This window comes from Charadrius vociferus, unplaced genomic scaffold (genome assembly GCF_000708025.1).
Source record: "Charadrius vociferus isolate BGI_N301 unplaced genomic scaffold, ASM70802v2 scaffold429, whole genome shotgun sequence".
Taxonomy (NCBI): Eukaryota; Metazoa; Chordata; class Aves; order Charadriiformes; family Charadriidae; genus Charadrius; species Charadrius vociferus.
The window spans coordinates 2,039,164-2,061,724 of NW_009650250.1; the positions used below are offsets into that span (position 1 = coordinate 2,039,164).

The window sequence follows — 22,561 nt, forward strand, 5'->3', positions numbered from 1 at the left end:
GTAAAACATCCCAGTAGTTATAAATATAATGTACATCTCAGAGCGAGTGTTTTCTTCAGCTGGGGCTGGGGAAAGGCCAGAGCTGCTTGGCACCCAAGCCTCTAAATCAACATGAACTCACAACTGTGTGAAATCTTACCACTTTCTTCTCTCTGTTGCTGTTGCCAGGTCTTGAGAGGTATGTGCTACAAAACCTTATTTATTTTTTTCTTAACTGTCTGATCACATTAGGACTGAGCTCAAGCACCAGTGCAGCTTTAATGTACAAGACCATTTCAGAACAGGGTTTCTATCAGAAGTAGTCTGGATTTGTCAATACAGTTTGGTTCTCGCATTTAGTTACAACCAAAGGGCAAATAGCTGATGTGCTGTCATGTGAAGTCAGACTCCAAGCACCAATCTCCTCAAGAATCTTAACTTTTTGATTAAAAGTACCTTAAGTTCTCCTTATACCAGCCTTTGGATGTGCCGAGATTGGTGCCTTGCAGGTCTCCAATACTGACTCTGTTCACAAGAGGTCAGTAACTATTGCCATAAAGTTGGTTGAGGTGAAATCCAGTCAATTTTGAGGGCTTTGGTAAAACTCTGGGTTTGGTAAAACCGTACCTGGCGGTAGGTCTGCTTTCTTTCAAGATGTCCTGGGAAGAGAAGTGTTAATGTGTGGGTGTACAAGAATCTAAGACTCTAATTGCGGAATTCAGGCATTGTGCAGCTTTTAGCTTTTTCCTTCAAAGTGGGTAGGAGGTAGAAGATATCCCAGTTAGCTAGCTATGCTAGCTTTCCACATGCTCCAACAGCAAATGGGTCCCATTTTTCAAGTTTGTGCAGCCAATTTCAAGGTGCTTTACTACCTGGAGAGAAGGAAAGGAAATGTGGTGGGGAAGGGAGGGAGGGAGAACAACAGTAAATTAGCCAAGTCTCTTCACTGCTACTGCACCTTGCTTTCAACTTTGCTGCCAGATAACACAACTTGGTTTTCATGATTCTTTCTCTTTTCAGTAATATAACTACTTATTTGTGAGTTTTAACCTCCAAGTCTTGGTGGAAGCAGGTTACAAACTTAGTTTCATTTTACTATCTAATAAATGTTTACATAAAAACTACACTGGAAAACATGATCCAAGATACAGATCTCTAAACATGAGATCCACGCTTTGATCGCAATAATTCTTCCATGCTCAAAGGGTGGTTTGTTTTTTTTTAATAAAATCCAGTATATATATATATACACACACTGCAGTTAGGTGATAGCCCTAGATGTGAGCATATATGATGGAGTAAGCCACTAATTAAATGCATCACACATGTTTATTGCTCCACGCTAACTATTAGAATAGTTCTTCACACAAATTTGAGAGGACACAGTAAAGACCCAAAATGATTTACCAAATATACCCAACTTCAAAAGCCTTGCTGACAGGCAAGTTCAAGAGTCAGAGATCTGTATTAGTGAGCCCCTTAGGATAACTCAGAGACAGTACCCTATCAGTAGGCGTGTAATGAATAAACAAGTGTGCTGTGAAGATTCACAGACTGATTGTAACTATAGAAAGCTATTGAATGAAATAGAAAAAACAGTAATACACCAGTATAGTAGCTTTGGAAAGGTCAACTTTTTTTTAATAACTGCTCTTCTCTCCAGGTTATGTCATGCAGTTACAAAGTAGTTAGAAAAAAAGCATGAGTTTCTGGGAGGGACTAGTTGTCTTTTTAAAAAAAAACATTCATATTCATTACATAAATAACATCTGGCACTTCGAGGGGACTCCACTGGACAAAAGCCTTACACTTTAAAAACTGTGCTTGATCCAATATTGTGTTGAGGTCCATTTTGTTGTCCTCCAATACGTTCAAAACTTTCAAGACCTCCTGACGACAAAAAAAAAAAAGGCTGTGTGTGTTAAGACAGTGGATTAAGTTTATAGCAGCATTCTAGCTCCTCTGTAGTTTGGCCAATGATTTCTGGGTTCTGTTTCACTTTAGTTGTTCACTGAGGCAGTATCTAATTTTCAGAAAGCCTCTGAGAGGACAAGACTAAAAAAGAACTCCAAAAAAACCTAAGTATAACTGCTTACTAGATTCAGACTATCCCTTTTTTTAAAAAAAGAAAACAACTTATAGTCAGAATAGTTATGTAGGTACTTGATTAAAAACATAACTAGAGTTGCTCAACAGTTTCAGCTTATAAAAATATTAGTCTGTCACCTCTACATACTTCATGGTGATAGTCAAGCTAGCTCGAATAAGCAATAAAAGGCAGTCCTATAACAGCAGCACAGTTAAAGAAAAAACATTGCCCAAAGAGAATCAGGCCTGAAGCTTCACTACAAATAAAAATTAGACTCCTATCAAAGTTAATCCCTGCTGGAGGCCCATTCTTCCTTTGACAATGCCACAGCATTGATCATACAAGGCCTTACTGAAAGTGCCGAAGCCAAAATTACATCATTAAACAAAAGTGCATGAAGTAATAATGAGCGAAGTGCTCATCTAGTACAGTATCTGATCTGAAGTCTGAGAAGTGGCTCAGGTGGCAAGACCACTCTTTCATACATAAAATGTACCATTTTGTTTTGTAGGCGAAATACCCAGAATGGCCCCCACAAGTGCAGATGAACTGTTATCTTCAGATACATACTTGTATACAATTTCCTAATCCATGGATTTTTATTGTAAAAAAGACTAGTTTGGACTGAAACTAATTGAGAATAGAATCCACTATAATGTCAGAAGAAAAGAAAATTTTGTGGTTACATGTAAACTTGTGATAAGCTTTTTCAAGAAGAGGGTACATTAACGGCGAGAGGGATGGGATACAATAATGAGCGGTAACAGCCTGTTTATGTAAAGGTCAGGCCAGCCTCGTTGTACACTTTGAAGACTTTCTCAATTGCATTGACGTAGGCAGCCGTTCTCAGGTCCAGACCCAGGTTGTACTTCATGGCAGTACGCATGATTTGCTGAAACAAAAAAGGTTACATATGATTTCTGCAAGTTTCTCCATAGGAACTACACTAGATTTTGATTGCAGGACCTAGCTTAGGAGTAGAAGAGCTGCTGGATTGGTATCAGAGCTCAGATCCTTTGAGAATCAAGTCTGAAAATTTCTTGATTCCCTTTAAAACTAAGATCTGAACGGGAAGAAAATCTTCCCCAGACTACTATATTGCCCTTTTTCAGGTCCTGGGTCCACATGTACCTCAGATACAGGGAGATGAGACAAGGTGTTTCAACTCCTCTTTGTCCCACTGCATAAAGGGATTAATCTAGAACTGCTGATAGCGAAGTAAAACACTCTTAGGTATACCTCCCAGATTAGTCAGGTAGAAAAGTAAAACCAAAGTTTCTAATTACTAGAGCTTCTACTAGAAAATACTTCCTGATTTCATGTATCAGTCTCCAATGTCTACTATACTCAGCTAAAGTTGGCCATCCCTGCACAGAGCTTAAATACCTCATACTCACAGTGACTTCCTTTATCACAAACTGTTTATCTACTCCTTTAATTGCAAAGAAATTCTGTACCACACATTCAAAAACTGTTGCAAAGCCACGTTAAGTTTTTTCGTGTAAGTACATTTACTAATGCAATATTTACCCGGGCAGAACGTTCCATTGTATAAGCCAGGCCAGAGTGGACAATGTCTTTCTCAGACGCACCCTGCAACAACAGGAAATAAAATCAGAGTTGAATTCAAAACACAAAAAGGTCGTAGTCATATATTAGGGACAATGACATGTTGGATTCCCATAATTACTGAAGCTTGCTTGTTCATTTTCTTCTAATGACTGCTGTAAGAAACTAAATCGCCTTTACTGTGTTACCCGAAGAGTTAATTATGGTCAATTCAATTCTAAAACCTCAGACGTAAGCACTGAAGTCTTTTATACTGCCTAGCTTCTAGATGCATGATGCTAATGTTTTTTATTGATGTTGTAACTACCATTTTCAGCCTTCAAAACACACAGTAAATGTCAAACAAAAAAGCTCCCAAGAGTTAGTAACCTATAGAAACTACTTCCAATTGTTTTGAAAACTGTCAGGTTTTAGGAAGGGCGTGGATCCCCAGTTCATATGTTCAACACTGCATTAGCCTCAAGCAACTCCACAATAACTTCATTCCCATTAAAATTTAAATACACAAAACAATAAATAATTGAAGATATTCAGTCATTCTAATTCAGACTATCAGCTTCAGTGTTTCATAGTCCTGACTGTTGTAACTTACTAATAATTTGAGACCTGGCTTCACAAAATACACACTTTTCCTCAAATATCGATTTGGGCTGGATGTAGAAATTGCTAGGCCAGTTTCTGTGGCTTGCGTTTAAGAGATCACAGCAATCACTTTAAGCCATAGAACCTATCTACCATGCTATTCATTCAGCCTAACATTTATGAAAATGCTAGCATCGTACTGGATCATGCTAAAGTCTATTTCTATCATCTGATGGTGGCCCAAGTTTACATGCATTTGCCCCAGTTTCTTCCCAAGGAGGCATGGTTTAATATTTTTCAGTCTCGCTGGATTGTTTCCCCCAGTCATTTGTCCCATCTCCTTCTGAACTTGTGTTAAAAAACAAACTGACCAACCCTTTTAGCTTCTATACATCCCTCGGCAGGGTGTTCCACATCTTAACTGTCCGCTGTGCTAGGAACCATCTCCGTTCTTCATTCTGCTCCTCACTCTGCTGGTTTTGTTTGACAGCACTGCCTTCTCCCTTCCTTCCAGTTAACAATCTATCCCTACCCATCCATTTTCACACCACTCATTCTATAGATCATTGTCTCCACCCCAGGACTATTTCAGGCCAATATGACCTAGGTTAGTTCACAGTTCCATGTACGAGAAGTGTCTGCCTCTTTGATTATTCTTCTGATCTTTCTCTGAACTTTCTCCACATCTACAATTTTTTACGATACGCAGACCTAACTGCATGTAGTATTCAGAAGGCAGACACACTCTGGGTTTCTACTGGGGCACCATTAGTCACTCTTATTCTTTTTCCTTCAGAACAATCTCTAACACTGGGTTTGCTTTTTGACTACTATGGATTTCTAAGCTTATGTTTTGTCATCACCTCCAGATCTTTCATTTGAATGCAAATGGATGAGCTCACAACCCATCATTTTATATAAAAATTTCCCCGCTGTGTATTGCTACATATTAGATAATGAATTTTACCTGACATTTCTTTGCTCATTAATTCAGTCCTAGAAGAATGTTCTACAGTTTTTCAGTCAGCTCTTGTCTATATTACAGAAACAGCGTGATAAACTGTCTGTGGTGTGGGATCTTGTTGAGAGTTGTTTGGAAATCTAGGTAAACTATATCAACAAGATCTCCAAAACAAATTCTGGTAATGTTTGAGGCAGTATTTCCCACTACAAAACCTCTGTAGACTTTGATAGCTGAAGTTCAAAGAAATTATGGAATCTATGTATTTATTTAGCCAGCAGAAATATCAAGTATTTCATAGCAAACAAAAGCATCAGGAAAAAACACGGGTTTTTAAGTTTTAATTACTGGCCTGCAAAAAGAATCATTCCCTGCACCCTTCCCAGTAAAAAGAACTCACACGATTTGCCTAAGCAATGGAGATAGTCTGTTGCTCTGAAAAACCCCACTACATGAACATCAACATGCAATCTAACGCTAGTTACAAATACAAAATGCATCTGCAATACAACTGTAGCTTTTTAATGCTACTGAAGTTATTTTGCATGGGCTCAAGTAAAAGAAAGAAAAAATAGCTTACTTCCAGTATTCTTAAACAGTTCAGATCTGCGTGCTTTGTTTGGCCATCAGGCTACCTGTGACTACTGTCTTGCCTGGGGCAAAACCCCCTGTAATAGCTACAATGGTAAAATTTAGATTGCAGTTATAATATCATAATACAGCTACAGTAAAAGAAACCCAACAGCAACTACTTACCGATATCCTATCCTGAAATTCTGCTGTAGGCACAACTGGAATAGTTCCACCGTGTTTCCCAAATTTTCTTTCTAAGCTTTCCTGAACAGACACTAGAAAATAAAAAAAGCAGAGGCACGGTAATTGACAAGGAAAGGCATGTGCTCCCTAAGAAAGGAGCTAAGCCCAGGCTGGGGGCAAAGGGAGTCATCTTATTTTTGTTCTCTAGGAAAAGGGAAAGATGTTGATTTATCTGTTTTTACAGGTGAATGTCTCCACTATTAGCAGCAATATTGCTATAGTACAGTCACATGGCAAGTGACTGTGGATTTACTGATCCCACTTCGCTAAACTCATAAAGCTGATAGAGCAATCTGGATTAACTTTCCTAACTTGATAGAAAGCATTAGACAAAATATTTCCTGAAGTTAAAGCAATCAATTATTTCCTTTGCATACACGCTACTTGCTAAGAAAGAAGCATGTTTGGCTTTTTTCCTTAAAACATGAGAAGTGCTTTGGCATTTTGAATTGATACTTAATTTGTCTTAATTATTCTAATTTAATTAGTAAGCTTTCCTAAACAACATCACCGAGTACTTCTGATGACACAATCTTGAAGTTAAGAAAGGGATTTAAATTACAATTGCCATAATCCTCAACCACTTGAGAAACGCCTTGAAAAGGTATCTTTTAGGAGAAAATGTTATACTAAAAAACATTCAGATGTATGTTTTTGTCAAGTCCTATGTCCTGAGATTCTCGTCTTTGTATTGTTTAAAATGGAGCAATATCCTGCAGTTCATCTCTGTTAAGCTTTCTCTCTCCATGTGATTGGTATTCTGGCCCATAAACTGGGAAGCACAGAATGGCCCGAAGTGGAGCTGTAGGCCACAAGCAGATTTTGCAGCGCCTGTACCAATTATATTATTGTCCTTTACAGAAATCCTCTATTGTTGTATGTGCAGAACCGTGTTGTCCAAACAACACGGTTTGAATTCTTGAATTCTCAAACTTTGAATTCTTCTCAAATACCAAAGTGTACAGCTGAAAGACATTTATTCAGAAGTAATAAATATTTCACATAAGTGGTCCGAGTTCAGTATTTTCACAAAACTGAGGAAAGCATCACTTTATGAATTAAAAGATAACTGAAAAAATATGCATTTAACTTCAGTCGTTAGAGTTGCAAGTCAATTAACCTATCAAACCTTTCCTACTGTTCAGTATGCAGCAACAATAGACCTGTGGGAAAGTAAGGTGAATTTAAAATAGTTTTGTATTAATTTCTCCCGCAGTTGGTGCTTGCTAGTTCAGTCTATTAATTAAACAGTGAAAGCAGAGCTGAACACTTACTGAGCAAGTGGTAGTTTGAATCCCTTTCATATTTAAAAGTCAAGCGGCCATAGCTGACGTGGTTCAAGTTTTTCAGCCACTCAAAATAGGACACCGTTACACCACCAGCGTTCAGGTAAAGATCCTGCACAGAAATAGTAAATGTCTTAAATTGTGAGCAGGTGATGAAGACAGCTCTACTGCATTAAGGAAAAGCAAGTGGAAGTATTACATACAAAGCACTAGTTTATACTGCAGTACAGAAGACAATCCAGTTGTTATTCTTGCATGACAATACTTAACCTTTTCTGCAGTCCAGGGATTACTTCTACTGATTTAGATGAGGATTTGACTTTAGAACACGTGAAGTTCAGGTGTGCTTGACTGACCACTTTCTTTTATTTTAGTACAGGTTTTTAATCAAGAAAGTCAGGGTGTTCTTAGGCCATCTCAGTGAGTAAAGGCTGAAGATCAGCCACTCCTTCTAGCAGTATCACTTGATCAGGACACCCTTTCTCTGGGAAAAAGGTATCATTGTACCTGGATAGGTCTTACTCTTTCAAATTATCACTGTAGGCAACATTTGCGCTATACAATCTATGATATGCAGTTCTGTCAGAGCATCACCCTATGTTTACAAACACATTGGCCAGTGTATTTACTCTGCCTTCTTCCTTTGCTTAGTGGACTATTTTATTGAGCAAATGTCAGCTAATATTCCAAAATGAAAAACCACAGATTTAAGAGCTAATTGTGCATTGTTCTCTCTTCCAAATAGGTAGGAGTTATCTTTGGTCATTTACAGCTGCAGTGAGGTCTTTAAGTAATTACTATCAATCCTAAGCAACATTGACACCCATTTCCCAGACACCAGTTGTTAAAAACCACTTTGAGAGAATGAATGGCTATTAATAAAAACCTTCAATAAATAATGTCTTGCTACAATTTACAGAAATATTACCCTTGTAATGAAAATCAAAGGCCATAATAAAAATCTTACAGGGATAACCATGATATTCCGCTCCAAGAAGATTTTGTCAGCTTCAGGAGTTGTAGGCCCATTGGCACCTTCAGCAATAATCTGAAAGGAATCACAGCAGAATAAATCAGAGGTATATTTTAGTTTCCATGCACACTAATTATTTAATACCAGTATTTAAACAGGCCTCCTCCACTGTTCTTTGCATCTGAACCCTCCAACTTACTTTTGCTTTAACCTTGTGAGCGTTGGCCTTAGTCAATTGCTTCTCGCTGGCAGCAGGGATGAGAATGTCGCAGTCTGTTTCCAGAATACTGCCCTCAAGTGTCTGTGCTTTAGGGAAGCCCATGATTGTCCCATGTTGCTGTTTGAAGGAAACAAAACAGTGTTTTTAGTGTGTGTGTACTTGTTTGACTTCCTTCCCTTCTTCTAACTTTCAAAAAAGAAAGAAGGGAGAAGCAACAGTATTAGAAAGATAGCACATAACATAATTCCTATCTTTGCTTATCTTGGGCAAAAAAAGCAAGCTACAAAGCTTCGATACCAGTCCAAATTGCCATGATTGAGGCATAACTGCCCTCTGGCCAAAGACACTGGCAACCATTTGGGCTCTGGAGTATTTAATTCTTTTGAGAAAGGCGTGACAATGACATTCAAATGCTCCCTTTGCCTTTGTAAAAGACGACACATCAATTAAACCCCTTAGAAATTCTAAGCGGGAAATCCTATTTTCGTGCCTGTCCCCTCAAGATTGCTTCACTTAGAAACGGAAATAAAAAGACCATTTCATTATAAACTACATATTCAAGTCACACTGCCAGACAGGCTTTCATTTTTTCAGAAACATCCAATAGGTAAGAAGCAGCAAAAGTGCACTTTGAAGCCTTAAGTCTCCACACACCTATGATTCTCAATTAGGAGTCCTTTAGGAACCTCCTTGCCCTGGTTCCTTGATACAGCCTTCCTAGTTTAGTCACAAGAAAGGCAAAACAATCATCAATCCAATTCTGAAACCAAAGTAATTAGCCTGAACACATGCAAGCCTTGCCATTTTTCTGAGAGTCAGGTCAAAGTGCAAAAAAAAGTACAATGTTATAAACCAAAGAGGCAGCCAAAGCCACAAGATCAGTTAGTGTTAACCCCCCGCATTCATTCTGGGGATAAGGAGAAAGCCAGAAGAATCAACATTTCTAAGCCATTTTGTAAGCACTCATTGCAGCATGATTTAAAAATCACAAATTAACACGCATCTACAGTCATCCTAGGTGCTTGCAAAACTGGCAAAAATGAAACCATTTCTGCTCAGCAAAGTTTCATACCAATTTGTAATCTTCTAGTTCCTTTGGGTCAATCCCATCAGGGTTCCAGATAGAACCATTAAACTCTCCAACAGCAACACACTTTGCTCCAAAACGATGCAAGTATCTCATAGAATGCAAGCCCACATTACCGAATCCCTGAAGGTGGAAAGAGAAAGGGAAAAGTAGTTAACCCTTCAGTGAAAATGATGATTACTGCTAAGGCTTTTACAGCTTTGAATAGCTTTAAATAGTTCTTCATTTATTAGCACATCTTGGCATTAGATGATGCGTATAGGAAAGATGCATTCTGTTCTAGTCTGAATACCATTGTAGAAATTATGCATTGTAGCCAATAATGTACTGTTGTGCTAATTTTTTTTATACTGGAAATACAGAAAGGAAGCGTAAATGCTACTATGAAAGTATCAAAACTATGATATCTATCAACATAGGAACATTATGTGTATGTATTTTATAACTGGCATCGTCTTAGAGGGATTCATGGATTTTTGTGTGACTACATTTGCAGGCCAAGAAATACTCTCATTTAATTTGGGTAAGAGCGGCTCACAAGTGTAAAATTCACCCCACAATGGAAAGCATTAGGCAAGACTATCATTAATTCTTCACATTAAAATATACAACCTAGTAGGAAGCTATGTAATTTCTAACACATTCTGAACTGGTCCTGTACAAGACAGGTTGCCTAAATGTAAATGTAGATAATCTTATTTAATTAGCATGTTTTACATCCTTACTGCTGTAGAAAACCTAATTCCAGGCCATTATTTAACATTCTGGAAGTAAAGGAGCACACCTGGCAGACCAAAAGGCCACATGATTCAAGTAAAAGGTTTGTAGTAAGATTCTATGCTGGCAAAAAGCTGAATATTAAATTCCTGTATAACATAGCTCCAATTATACTTAGGATTTTTGCTTATATATTAGAAGCAAACTTCAATACAACATTTTGTCCATGTATTAGGTCTCTCTGCAACTCTGTATCCTCGTTTACCTAGAAAAACCTCCAGCTACTCTCATGGCCTTATTTTCAGTCTAAGTTATGCTGAAGTGCCTGTTGGTTAGCCTTCCGCCAGGCATGAAAATGCCAAAGTGCAGGAAGATGAGCGTGCTGCTGGGTCTGTCCAGGGCAAAGATGTTTGTTTCAACCCACTGGTTAACTAGAGGACAACTTGGAGGTTACGCTTACTCTGCTATTGCAAAACCACAATGCAATCCCTCAAATCCTCAATCTAACATAGTGTTCAAAGCTGAACAGAACAAGTTCCTTCCTTGAAATTTTAAGAATGATAATGCACATTACTGAATATCAAAACCCTTCAAAATTCAACTACATAAATCCTGAAGTCTTATGAACACCAAAAATGTATGTTCCAGCCTAGAAATTTAGAGCAAGGTATGAGTTTCTACTTTTCCAGCTGCTCATTCCATAGCAGAACAAGAACATAATCCCCAATTCCTTCTTTCTCTTATTTTTTTATTACAAAACAGTGCAACAAATTTTGTGTAGGCAGAAACAGTGTCACAGCTCATTGAAAAGTGTTCAATGCCTTAGTTTAAAGAACTGCTGTAGAGTATTTCACTTTTTTCTCTGCAGCCTGTGTTTATAAGGACTGGAGATTTGGCTTTGTGCCTGTAGAGCGCAATCGAAAGTTCAGTTTTTATAAAACAGTCCAAAATAAAGGGCACCTATGTTGCTTGAGAAGTGTTTCTGAAGTTTGACAGTAAAGGTTAACTTGGAAATTGTAAAGCCCTAACAGGATTTATTGCTACAGCCCTTTTTAAAAGCAGCTCTGCTGGAAGTTTGTTTACAACTTCTTCCCTGCAGTTGAAGAAAAAAGTTACCTGAACAGCAAACGTTTTATCCCCAAATCCAGGAGTCATTCCTAATATACTCATATATGACGCTTCATTGATGAAATTTTCAATTCCATGGAAAAGACCACGGCCAGTCGCAGATATACGTCCATGGATGCCACCCTGGCTGATGGGTTTACCAGTTACACATGCGTGTGCGTTAATATCCTGTAAAACAGTGAAGGACTTGTGAGCTATGGAATTAATCTAACAGCTGGAGCAACAGGTTTTGTATGTTTTAGAGATAAGGGAGAACAGGAATCATAGGAGTCAGAACATGAAATAGTTTATATACATTTAGTTTGTAAAGATGATTTCCTTCCTGAGTTGGTGTGAACACCTTCTCAGAAGCACTCTAGTAGATGCCAGAAAAGTTGCATAATGCAATATTGGATACGCTCTGTAATTTTTTGTTGTGTCTAAGTGTATATGTTAACTTCAGTCTGTGGTTAATTAATTAGGATGACATCTGTGTTGCACTGTTAGCAATGAGCAGGCCTTTAAAAATCAAAAAAACTTTGAGGGACATGTTTCTCAAAATTAGCTCCTATTACAACCGTAACTTCCATCATTATTCTTGACGTTTTCATCTTTTAAAGAGCTCAGACATATCCTTGGACTGGTTTTTAATCATCTTTAAACAGTGTTTAGCGTTCCTTTATACCAAATTCAGTTATTTTGAAGCAACAATACAGGCCTAATACATTCCTGTTGTTGATCTCAGAGGAAAATCCACTGTACAAAGGTCATATGGGAAAAGTTAGATAAGTATTTACTACTTTTATTCAGAAAAGCAATATATACAATCAACCCTCTATCATTAATTTGGTGGCAATACAATTAAATTTTCCATATGCTAGACACTAGCCAAGATAAAATAGACTACTTAAAACCAGACGTAATTTTTCAAATTGAAATTAATAACTTGAAAAAACTTCCTCCAAACTAGACACTGTTTGGGCATCCCTCTTCTGTCACCACTGGTTCCCATGCTCCCACACCCTGGGAGCACAGTCACACAGTGGCTTGGCATCCAACACAAGCGAAAGAGTAGGGATGAAAGGGAATCCACTGAAATGAGTCTGCCAGCAGCCGGATGGGTTCTTATTCCACCAGCCACATATTCACTGGGAGGCTCGCTCCTCTCCATCGCTTGTGCCAAATGCATTTGCATGCCTGTGGCGTGAGCACAAGACGCTTGGTGAGAGGAAGGAAAGGAGCAGACAAAAGTAAGTGGAGGCAGAATTGCAGGAGATGACTAGAGCTGTGATGGAAAGGAAAACTATTTATTAATTGAAAATGATAGTGAGTTAACCATATAAAGCCAAAAATAACCCTTCTTTAATGACAATAAAAGCGATGCTGGGCTTGCCACAAAATTCCTAAGTCAGCTTCCCAAAATGTAATGCATTGCTCTCATTGAGCTGTATGCTCCCTCTGGTGGTATATTGACTATAAACAAGATCTGTGGTGGTGTTTTGCTAGGAACAGCTTGGCCCAGCATTTTGATGCATTTCTAGGTTTTCATTCTGTTTCAGACTGAAACTACATTATAGCCTTCATGCATTCACAAAGGAGGAAGTATGTTGTATAAATACTTGATGAAATAGAGCCTCCCAACGTACATAAGTATGCATTTATTAAAGTCCCTTCACATGTCCTAGAAGTCAGTTGTATGTATCAAGAAGTACAGAAGAAGGGAAAGGATGAATTTAATCAAAAACTTTAGCCATATATAATTCAGTCATCCAGCAACTTAAGATGGATTTTCTGGAACAGTTAACATGGTAGTTATTAAAGACTTGCATGGTTTGGCAAGAAAACTGAGCATGAGGTGAGGTCAGGTCCAGGTCTTCTTGAAGTCACACACACAAAACACAGTCAATGTCAAAGTCCTAAAAACTCTGGTTTTAAGTCAGTCAAAAAAATGTTTAACACATCTTGGGACAAAAAGAAAGACCACAGCTTTTACAGAGGAGCTTGTAAAATAGCTTATGGCTCGCAATAAAGACTTCTATATTAGTAATAATAGTCTATGAACATAGCTGGCAAAGTTCAGACACTAAACTTTTGCTTGTTTCTTAACCCCTTTCCACACTGCAATAATATTCTCCTTGTCTCTCCAGCTTCTTGGCTCTTTATGTTAGGTTTCAAGCAGGCTTCCCCTATCTGTTTTTAGCTGTTATTTGGCTTTTCCTTTCCACTTCAAGCTCCCTGGACACATTTGTGTGCAACCACACTGACTCATCAGGTCTGTAGATTTCTCACCGAAGAGTTATCTTTCCACTCAACTGAACCTAGTCCCTTGCTTAGCTTCCATCTGTTTTCTGAATTATGGTTAGTTTCAGTCTTGTTCAGTGGTCATTTTCTTCTCTTAGTTGCCTTCCCGCCTTCCCCCATGGGTACTTTTATGTATCTGGTAGTTCTTTAATCACCTTTATTTTTGTTCTTGGTGTATCAACCAGATCATTATCTGAAACGCCTTCCTCTACACACCAGTTTTGATAGGCTATTCCACTTTTTGCAGCCTTGTCAGAGTTCCCACCTTCCTTCTCTACACCTGGTCATTCTCCACAATAGCTCGTAAGTTCCACTATGGCTACAGTTCTTTCTTCTGTGTACAAACACAAGCAATCCAGCAAAATTAAGTAAACAGATTTAATTTTTTTCCTTATTTCAATTCTTTAATTGACTTTCCAGAAAAATGTACCTAAATCCTCTCAGTTGTTTTTTTTTTTTTTTTACTATTTAAGAATAAGATACTGCCATGCGGAGAGGGCCTAGTAATAAAGGAAGCTGTTGTAGCATAGTTCAAATTGTATTTTTATCCTCAGCAGTTGTTGCTTTGTTTTCTTTTGTCATTGAAGAGTGTGTATGTGTAGGACTACACAACAAGCTGAGATGACAAAGCGGAAAGAAGAAATTCAGTCATTTAAAAATCCTCTCCTGTATCAGTGTTTAGTTTCCCACCTATTAAACAACCTGAAGCTTCTGTATAAAACCGTATGGGAACTATTGTCAGATACAGCAAATCTTAAAGCAGGTCATGTGCTGTGAGCCCTTTGTGTCAGTCGTAATACAGCGATGCTGTTGCATCACTGTGAAATACGCTTTTAGTGCAGTGAATTAAATGGTAACACTTAAAATGCTTTGAGGCAGTAGTTTTCTTAAATGTTGGAATTTTAAGTTATGACTGAGGGAAGAAGTTGCCACTCTGCATGCTGAAGTCTTTCTGAAGTCATAATTTGTTTGGTTTTTTTTTTATCAGGGTTAAAGTTTTAAATAAAATGTTTACATTTACATATGTGAATAACAAAAAGCAAGCAATGTTTTATACTGATATCCCTATCTAACAGACAGCTCTGGGTAAAAGTGATTTAACTCAACTGATCAGCGTGCCGCAGCCTCCTCAAGCATTCCTTCCTCCCCACCCTCCCCCATAAGATACCTTAGATTGTATTTCAGATCTAGAATAACCTGTGCCATCCTCTCCTCCTATTGTTAAAGGCATGGGACAGCACAAGACAAGTATTCTGCTAAGAGACTGTCTCAGGAAAGCCAGGCACATCTTGAACAGACATGCCAGAAAGAAGTAAGTGTTGTGTGGCTCTTATGCCTTATTACTGGGGGCACACACCCTGCTCTGTTTCTGAGGAGCTGTTGGAAGGGACTGCAGAAACGGAAAACAGTCTTTTCAATTCAAAAGCAGCTGGAGTAGGCAAACGTGCGATAGCTTAGCATATCAACACGTTAATACGAAGCTATGGAAAGACTCCTTAGCACAGTATACCCTGCTGGAGTAGCAGAAACAATGGCTAAAGGAGAAGCTAGAAAGTTTGGGTATCATGGACAGTAGAGCCATAAGTAGTAAGTTGTCTGTAACACATTTTTCTTTAGTCCAACCTGTCAAAAGTATACAACAAATGTGTTTGGTCAACAGTCATGTTTTTGGTACAGTTAAAACAGGTACAAATAACCCCAGCAACATAAGGACAAAGGCCAAATTAAGGACTATAATTAAAAACTAGTTTTTAAAAAAAACTTTATTTTTTATTGCCTTCTGGGCAATAAATCATATCAGTGTCCTTTTGCTTTACCTTTTGGAGAATTCGCTGAAGTTTACACTGATTACTTGTTCCTATTAGGGGACCACAGAGAACTTTAGTACTCTTATAGGTTATACCAATAGTGCAAACTTCATTTACATGGTCCTTGAATGCACAAAACCTGAGCATTTATTAAATAAGACTTGTAAATTCAGTAGTCTGAAACTGAAAGATTTCAGTACTTTAAGACTACACCAACTATTATGAACTAATCGTTTAACAACTTTAAACTAGTAATTATAGTACTAATGAAAAACAGAGGGAAACGGTAGAAATAGAAATCAATTTTAGACTAAGTAGGAGACCTTTAAAAATAGTGTATTGTCTTTTTGCTGAACAGTTGCAACCAGTATTGTCTCAAACTTAAATTAAGCTTAGTATAAAAACATGAACCTTAAAGCTATTTTTCCTTAACTGTACCCTAAAAACCTCATACCAATTAAGTTGTTACAGTTTGCAAGAATATGTTTAGATCCACATAATTAAATAAAATTACATGATTAAGCAGCATGGTAATACATTTCTAGATAGAAGGATTTCTGCAAAGACCAAGAAAGCTTTTCTACTTCAAAGCCTCTGCTCGAAACTTACATAGTGTCCTATGGTACTGGCATAGGTATCGGCAATCCAGGACATCTCCCTCTCCCCTGTGCTCATATCAGGAGCAGGGACATCAACACCAGGTCCTGTTGGCAATAGTGAATATAGCTTTTAAGGATCAAACATCAATAGTTATCTTCAACCATTATTCCCTTGGGAACTGTGCAGGGCTTGGCAGAGAAGAGCTGTTTTCCTGTTTAATCCTCAGTTTATTATGCAATCAACAGATTCTTCTGGATTCAATTGAGTTTTAGATGCTGTATCATGCATTTGTACAATACTGTCAAGACCTCCAACCTTTCACACAAACCATTCAGTAAAATGAATGTCAGTTTGTCGATAAAAAGTCAAAGTAAGATAATGCATCAAAAGCATATTTATATTTTTATTTTTCTGTCGATCATTGCTGTAACAACAGGCAGGGTGCTATCTAGGTACAACTTCTATATACCATGACATTAATTGGGTTTTATTTGCATTAGAATTCCCTCTTTGTTCCTGGGTGAGTTTAAAAATGGAAGATAGGCTGTTCCTAGTCATTGCACTGTAGCACGTACATGTGATTTTACCCCTCACTTCAAGAAAGAGACATTACAACTTTCTTGATGAAATAAACCTTTGAAAGAGTTTTCACACATCTGTTGTAATAAAAACAAATTCTGTCTGTTTTTAATAGATAACTAAAAATAGCATTTGCCCAACCTATTTAAGATCCGAGGGACTTGCTCGGCAAGATTTTAAATGCAACTCTGCCTCTACTCCTTTCTTTTTTCTAATTATTTTTAAAAGGTTTGTGAAAGCTGCATAGCACCAACCATAGCGCCAAAAAGGAAGACAAATTTAATCAAACCATTTTAATTGTCACTGAACCAACAATCACTATAGCTGGCATAGCGTATAGTACTCTCCTAGTCACGTGTAACATCAATAAGCGTGTTTATACAGAACTTAATTTAGATGAGAAACACTCTGGCTGAAGAGCATGGATATACAGGGGCAGTTAGACATCAGGAATACATGACAGACCTTTAACTAGTTACAGGCCCTATTCTTCAGTTGAGTAAGAACCTCCTCCTGGTAAAGATCCTCCATTTAATTACAAGTCGAGCTAGTAACATTCAGCTTTCTCCAGAAGAGACTTCCAGATAGCAGCTCCAGAGAGCAAGGTACCAGAACAATTCAGGGTGGGGAGTCTGAATGGAACACCTACTAACATTAGACCTGAGGTTCTGTTACAACAGGCACCTATGCTTCTCGCCTATGCTCCTTTTGCAGCCTGTGGTTGCCATGGGTGAAGCCATCAACTTTCTCTGGGGTGGATCTTCTATTTCCTTCCTCTGTTTCCTCAGATATCTGCCAAAAGCCTCAACTGAGACTACAGGAAACAGTAACAGTCAAGAGCTTGATATTAGAGATTAGAATTGCAACAAACTTGGGTCACAATTTTATAATCTACCTCTAAGAGAAATGTGATTCATTTTGGATCCTCAGCTTTTGTGGCTTTTCATAGCAGAAGAGCTACCAGAAAAAAAGTTCAGACACAGTTCCCTTTAAAATGCACTGAGATGCAATGACTCAATTCTTTGGCTCTTTGCTGGAATTTCTATACCCAAATTATTTACGCCTCTCAAAAATACGACTATTTAAGGATACTACCTAGTGGACGTTACCAGCGCACAGTAAATCAGATTCCTAAATTTTAATAATAAAATTGTACAACATACCAATAAAGCCCTTTTTTGCCAACTCCATGGTAAACCTTCTTGTGATCTTTTCCAATTCATTGTCCTATAGAGAAAATGCAATAAATATCACAAGAAATCATTAGTGTTTATGAATATTTGCTAAACTTACGCCCAAGCATGAACAGACACTTTTTTCTTTCAGAAGAGATGATTCATATATTTATAGAATTTGTATGCCACTCCCTAACAGACCCTTGGTACTCAGGCAGCACAAGGAAACATTCGGCTTTCTTTCCGTACATTCTGATCCACAACAAGTCAGGAGTGTGGCACAGGAAGAACCACCTGTGCTTGTGGCAGAGATTTCCAGCAAACAAATCTGATATCCTATGTGTGAGAGATTTATAACCAGCAACAGCAATAGCTGGCCTGCCGGTTGTGTAATCAACACAGTAGAACAACTTCACACAAATCTGTACAGGAGTTTTGAGCTTACAGTATCTGTTACGTATTCTAGTATGCCTTTCTGTACAGGTTATTTTAATTAGGGCAAGAAGGCAAGCCTGCAGTAAACTTTTTATAAGCCAAGTTAGTTATTATTCACACTGGAACACTGCATGGAAAGATTTAATGGAGCATAAAATTGTTTGTTAAAATAAACAAAAACATTAACTTTTTTCTAAGAGTAATTTAATTTAAGCCTTTATTAACAGTATTGACTTAAAAAAATTCACGTTCCAAATTATTTGTAGTCTTCTGACTTTAAGGAACAAAGTAATAAATTAAATAGTTGAAGTATTCCACCTCTGAAATACACACCTTTTAAAAATTCTTTTCCTACCTATTGCATGCACAAGCTAAATTCAGCCTTTACAGAGGCAGAAGTGGCAGGAAGTTTTAAGTGGTCAATAATGCCCTTAGAAGAGCTTTTTTAACTGGCTGGCTTCAGTACTGCAGGTAACCAAATTTTTATCTATGATTAAGCTTACTGTGTAGTTCTTGGGATTGATCTTGACACCAGCCTTTGCCCCACCAAATGGCACATCTACAAGAATGCAAAGGAAAATAATTTTATTTTTTCAACAATAAAGGCAGAACGCATCAATAATATGTGTGAGGAATTATATCTTTGATTTTAGCAGTGAATTTGGTTTTGCCACATAGAGGGCTTCACAGGCGTGAACTATAATCTCATCTAGGTACTCCTATAAAAATGGGAAATCCCTCAAGGGCAGCTTGAAAGTAGCCTTGACACTCTGAAGTTCATTATTTATGTTTTCTATGCTTCAAGCTCTTGTACTTGGCACTTGCAGAAACAGTAAGTTTTACAGTTTATATTTTACTGGTTTAGCTTAAAAATTTTACTTTGGAAGTCCTAAGTAAAGTGTGTCTATATACGTTAATAAGTATTTTGTTTTCTTATACATAATGTGCAAATTCTCTCCAAACTCCTTAGCAGCTGTGTATGCATATACTTCTTTATGACCCATAAAGGAATTTTATCCTTCTCTCTCCACAGCTCCCCTGCCTGAATCCTTTACAGCCTCCATCTGTTCCCCCTAAAATTAGCCCCCTCCTAATCCAAGTTTGTCATACTTTGATTTGAGTTCAAGAGCAGTACTTTTATGGGAGGGGGTAACTAGCAGAATTTGGACTTTTCAAATGAAAATGTAACTTTATTCAAAGTATCTACAGTAACAGCAGAGGGAATATGTATTGTTATTTTGGTCACTACAGAATTTTTCCCATCTTGCTACAGATTCTCATCAGAGATTAGTACCTAAAAATTAGTTTAATCCTTTAGATGCTTTTCTGTAAACTACATCAGTACTGACTGAAATTAGAGATGATATCCTTGCTTGAAAAATTGTCACTTACCAACCACAGCACATTTGTATGTCATTAGAGATGCTAAGGCTTTCACTTCATCCACACTAACATCCAAACTATAACGAATACCTGCAAAAGACACATGAGAAAAAAAAAGGAATTCACTGAACAACTTCACAGGTATCTATAAACTGGGAAAGTTAATTCTAGACCATCCACCTGTGACATGCAAGTATGTAATTTATCAACTTACTTGTTTTAAGGCTTAAAGAACAATTCCCCCATTCTACTTAAATATCTATCTTTTGCTTAGCAGAAATTCAAGACTTCAGCAATTTTCTGTTAAGTACTTTAACAGCAGTGCTCAACCTTGGAACAAAAGTGAATATTCCTTGGGAGGAAGATGAGCCAAGCTGATAGGTAACTCAGAGTAGACTTTACCAGAGGCTGATAAAGCTTATCAGCATCCCATAAGAACTTTAGCTTTGGACTTCATTCATTGTATATTCAAGATGAACTTCATTCCTGAATGTAATTTATCAGTACAGGTTATAACCAAGATCTCTTTGCTAGAGTAAAGCAAGCTCCTGTTATGAGCCTTGCAATACATTGGCTGTGGTCCAACAAAAACATACGTAGCTTCAGAGCTCTGGCTACTAGGCACAACCATGTAACAGACACAGCGAGTCACTCCACTAATGCAAATTTGTTCCAAACATTTTGATGGAATAACTCTACCCCAGCACGCTTGTGTGAGCAAGGCCACCCATCCCGCACCCACGGGGAAGCCAGCCCACACCTGCACTCCCTGCTCTGAGCCGTTCAGCAGAACCACAAGTGTGTGCTGACAAGTGGCACAGACACAAATTCAAATTGTTGTGGCCTGAAATCGGCTTGGATGCGAAATGGGTGATCCCAGCCATCAAGGCAGTTCAAAACTGAGCAGAAAATGATTACGCAAAGGTAGGGAGATCTGTCACCTGCCCGATTCTTACCAGTCTTATAAAAAATGGGTTGTGACCATCCCATAAGTTGGTTGAACTCAAAGTTAAAATTCATGTATTCTGGAGGTAGTTGCAGAGTAGAAAATATTTAACCAAACTGATAGGGCACATATACAGAACTACAGAAGCTTAAAAATGACATTTAAGATCAACACAGTGCCCAAAGTTATGTGGCCACAGCAAAACAAACCCCTACAGCTGTATGTTAGCTTCTATCCAAGCTTCTCCTACACCACCAAGCATATAACAGAGCCATGAAGAATTTATTATCCCCACCTCTACCCCCCCAAATCCTTGGCTGTAGGTTGTGCCAAGTTGCATGGTGGTTTGTAGCAGGCACAGAGTGTCCTTTAGATGCTAGGTACAAGGCACCACAAATTTCCTATTATGTAAAGAGAAGACCATATTCAGGTCCTCAGGAGTGAAAAAAAGGCCAGCATACATTATCCAAACTAAAACACTGTGCTGCTATGAAAGCCATTCCTGAATGCTCTGGAAACAGTCCCAGTTTCAAAGGAACTGAGTACTGCTCAAATAAAGCTCAGGGCCAAGCGCTGCTTTCTTATGTGAGTTCAATCAGTAAAAGAAAGTCCCATGCCTCTACAGAACAGAATTTAGATTTAGTGTGTATACGGGGGAAGGGTGGTTTCCAAAATCAAACTAACTAGATTCTGACTTTAGTAGCTGTAAGGTGTTAATGTCTGGGCTTTAAAGACCCTCTCACAGGAAGCAGTATTTGAAATTTAAGTGGGATCTATCAGAGCCCAACAGACCAGTCAAAGTTAGAACGTATGTGTTCTTTTAGCGCTTCTTACTCTGATCCTTCAGAGGAGTGGGTGGCTATCCTTCTGTCAGGCCCTGAGCAGGAACAAACACCACCTTTGGCACTGACTGTCCTGCCTGGGGACACTGTTCCTTCTTGGCTGAGCAGGTACTCCGGGGACAGGTCTCATCTGAGCATTGCTCAAGCCAGCCAAGTCTGAAGCCCCGATCCATGCCGCGCAGAAGTGAACTCTGCCCCTCCACCCCCAGCTGAACTAGGTCACTGTGTATTTATTCAACCCATATATTTATTTAACTTCAAGTTGCGTACACAAAGCAGTTCTGGTATAACTATACTCCTGCAGGCACACAAAATGTTGTTTATCGATACACGGAAAGCAGTGGCAGGCTATTTAGTTAGGGATAGCAAATGGGGAAGCAAAATACAAAAGGAGAGAGCAGCCTCTTCTGCACAGCATATGGATGATGGGATCTGAAAAGGTGAACAAGCAGCAGGTTAACTAGAAGACTCAAACACAGGCAAAGCAGTTACGTTTCCAGTTTCCTTCTATTACAGTCAAGGGTTACTATAAACTTTACTGTAATAAATATTAAACTTTCATACCAAGGGAACTAGGCAAAAAGCCCCAAGACTAACAAAGTACTGAAAGGCTTTCAGCTGAGATGCCCATTTGTTACCCATGCAAATATACCAGAACAGGGAAAATTTGTAGACTTGAGGCTGAAACTGTCATTTCCTGGACAGCTTCATATTTTTGAGCAAGATTTAACTTCTTTTCTAACCTTTTAAGCAGCTTTAATTGAAATAGTTTGTCTGTCGGCTTTATCTTCATAAGTGGGAGACTACTCGATTCTGAGTTGTGCTGACTTCACTAATCACTTTGCTCCAGTTTATCTGCTAAAAACTTTCATTTCAGTGTCAGGTATAGTTTAAGATGTGGATTCCAGGTTCCCTGACAGGTGTGACAATTTTTCCCCCTTCTGTGGCATGAGCAGATAACATTTAAGATGCTTCGTTCCTTTTCACAATTTGGCCAGTTACCATTTTCCAGGAACTGTAATTACTCTGCAGGAGGCCCACCTCTTGACAGGGAAGTTATTTGTGCTAAGCTGTTAGGACTGATGAGAAGCAGGCATCTGAGAATG

General features: G+C 38.3%; 1 protein-coding gene across 1 annotated transcript; it reads right to left on the reverse strand.

The window, feature by feature from the left end:
• Window positions 1–1,598: 1,598 nt before the first annotated feature.
• Window positions 1,599–21,628, reverse strand: GLUD1 (glutamate dehydrogenase 1). The gene is made up of 13 exons (XM_009893056.1): window positions 21,490–21,628; window positions 19,677–19,757; window positions 18,788–18,843; window positions 17,838–17,901; window positions 16,105–16,199; window positions 11,396–11,575; window positions 9,548–9,685; window positions 8,455–8,592; window positions 8,250–8,330; window positions 7,271–7,394; window positions 5,937–6,028; window positions 3,599–3,661; window positions 1,599–2,960 (listed from the first exon to the last, which is right to left on the reverse strand). Exons 1-13 carry the CDS (start codon window positions 21,626–21,628, stop codon window positions 2,841–2,843), a joined length of 1,371 nt encoding a protein of 456 aa, XP_009891358.1. The 3' UTR covers window positions 1,599–2,840.
• Between the last annotated feature and the right edge of the window lie 933 nt (window positions 21,629–22,561).

Coding starts and splice junctions, on each gene's coding strand:
- GLUD1 (XM_009893056.1), bottom strand. CDS start 21,628: ATGGATCGGGGCTTCAGACTTGGCTGGCTTGAGCAATGCTCAGATGAG. Junction 9,686..11,395: donor ATAAAACGTTTGCTGTTCAG/GTAACTTTTTTC, acceptor TTCCACCTTCAG/GGATTCGGTAATGTGGGCTT. Junction 6,029..7,270: donor TTCAAACTACCACTTGCTCA/GTAAGTGTTCAG, acceptor TTTATTTTCTAG/TGTCTGTTCAGGAAAGCTTA.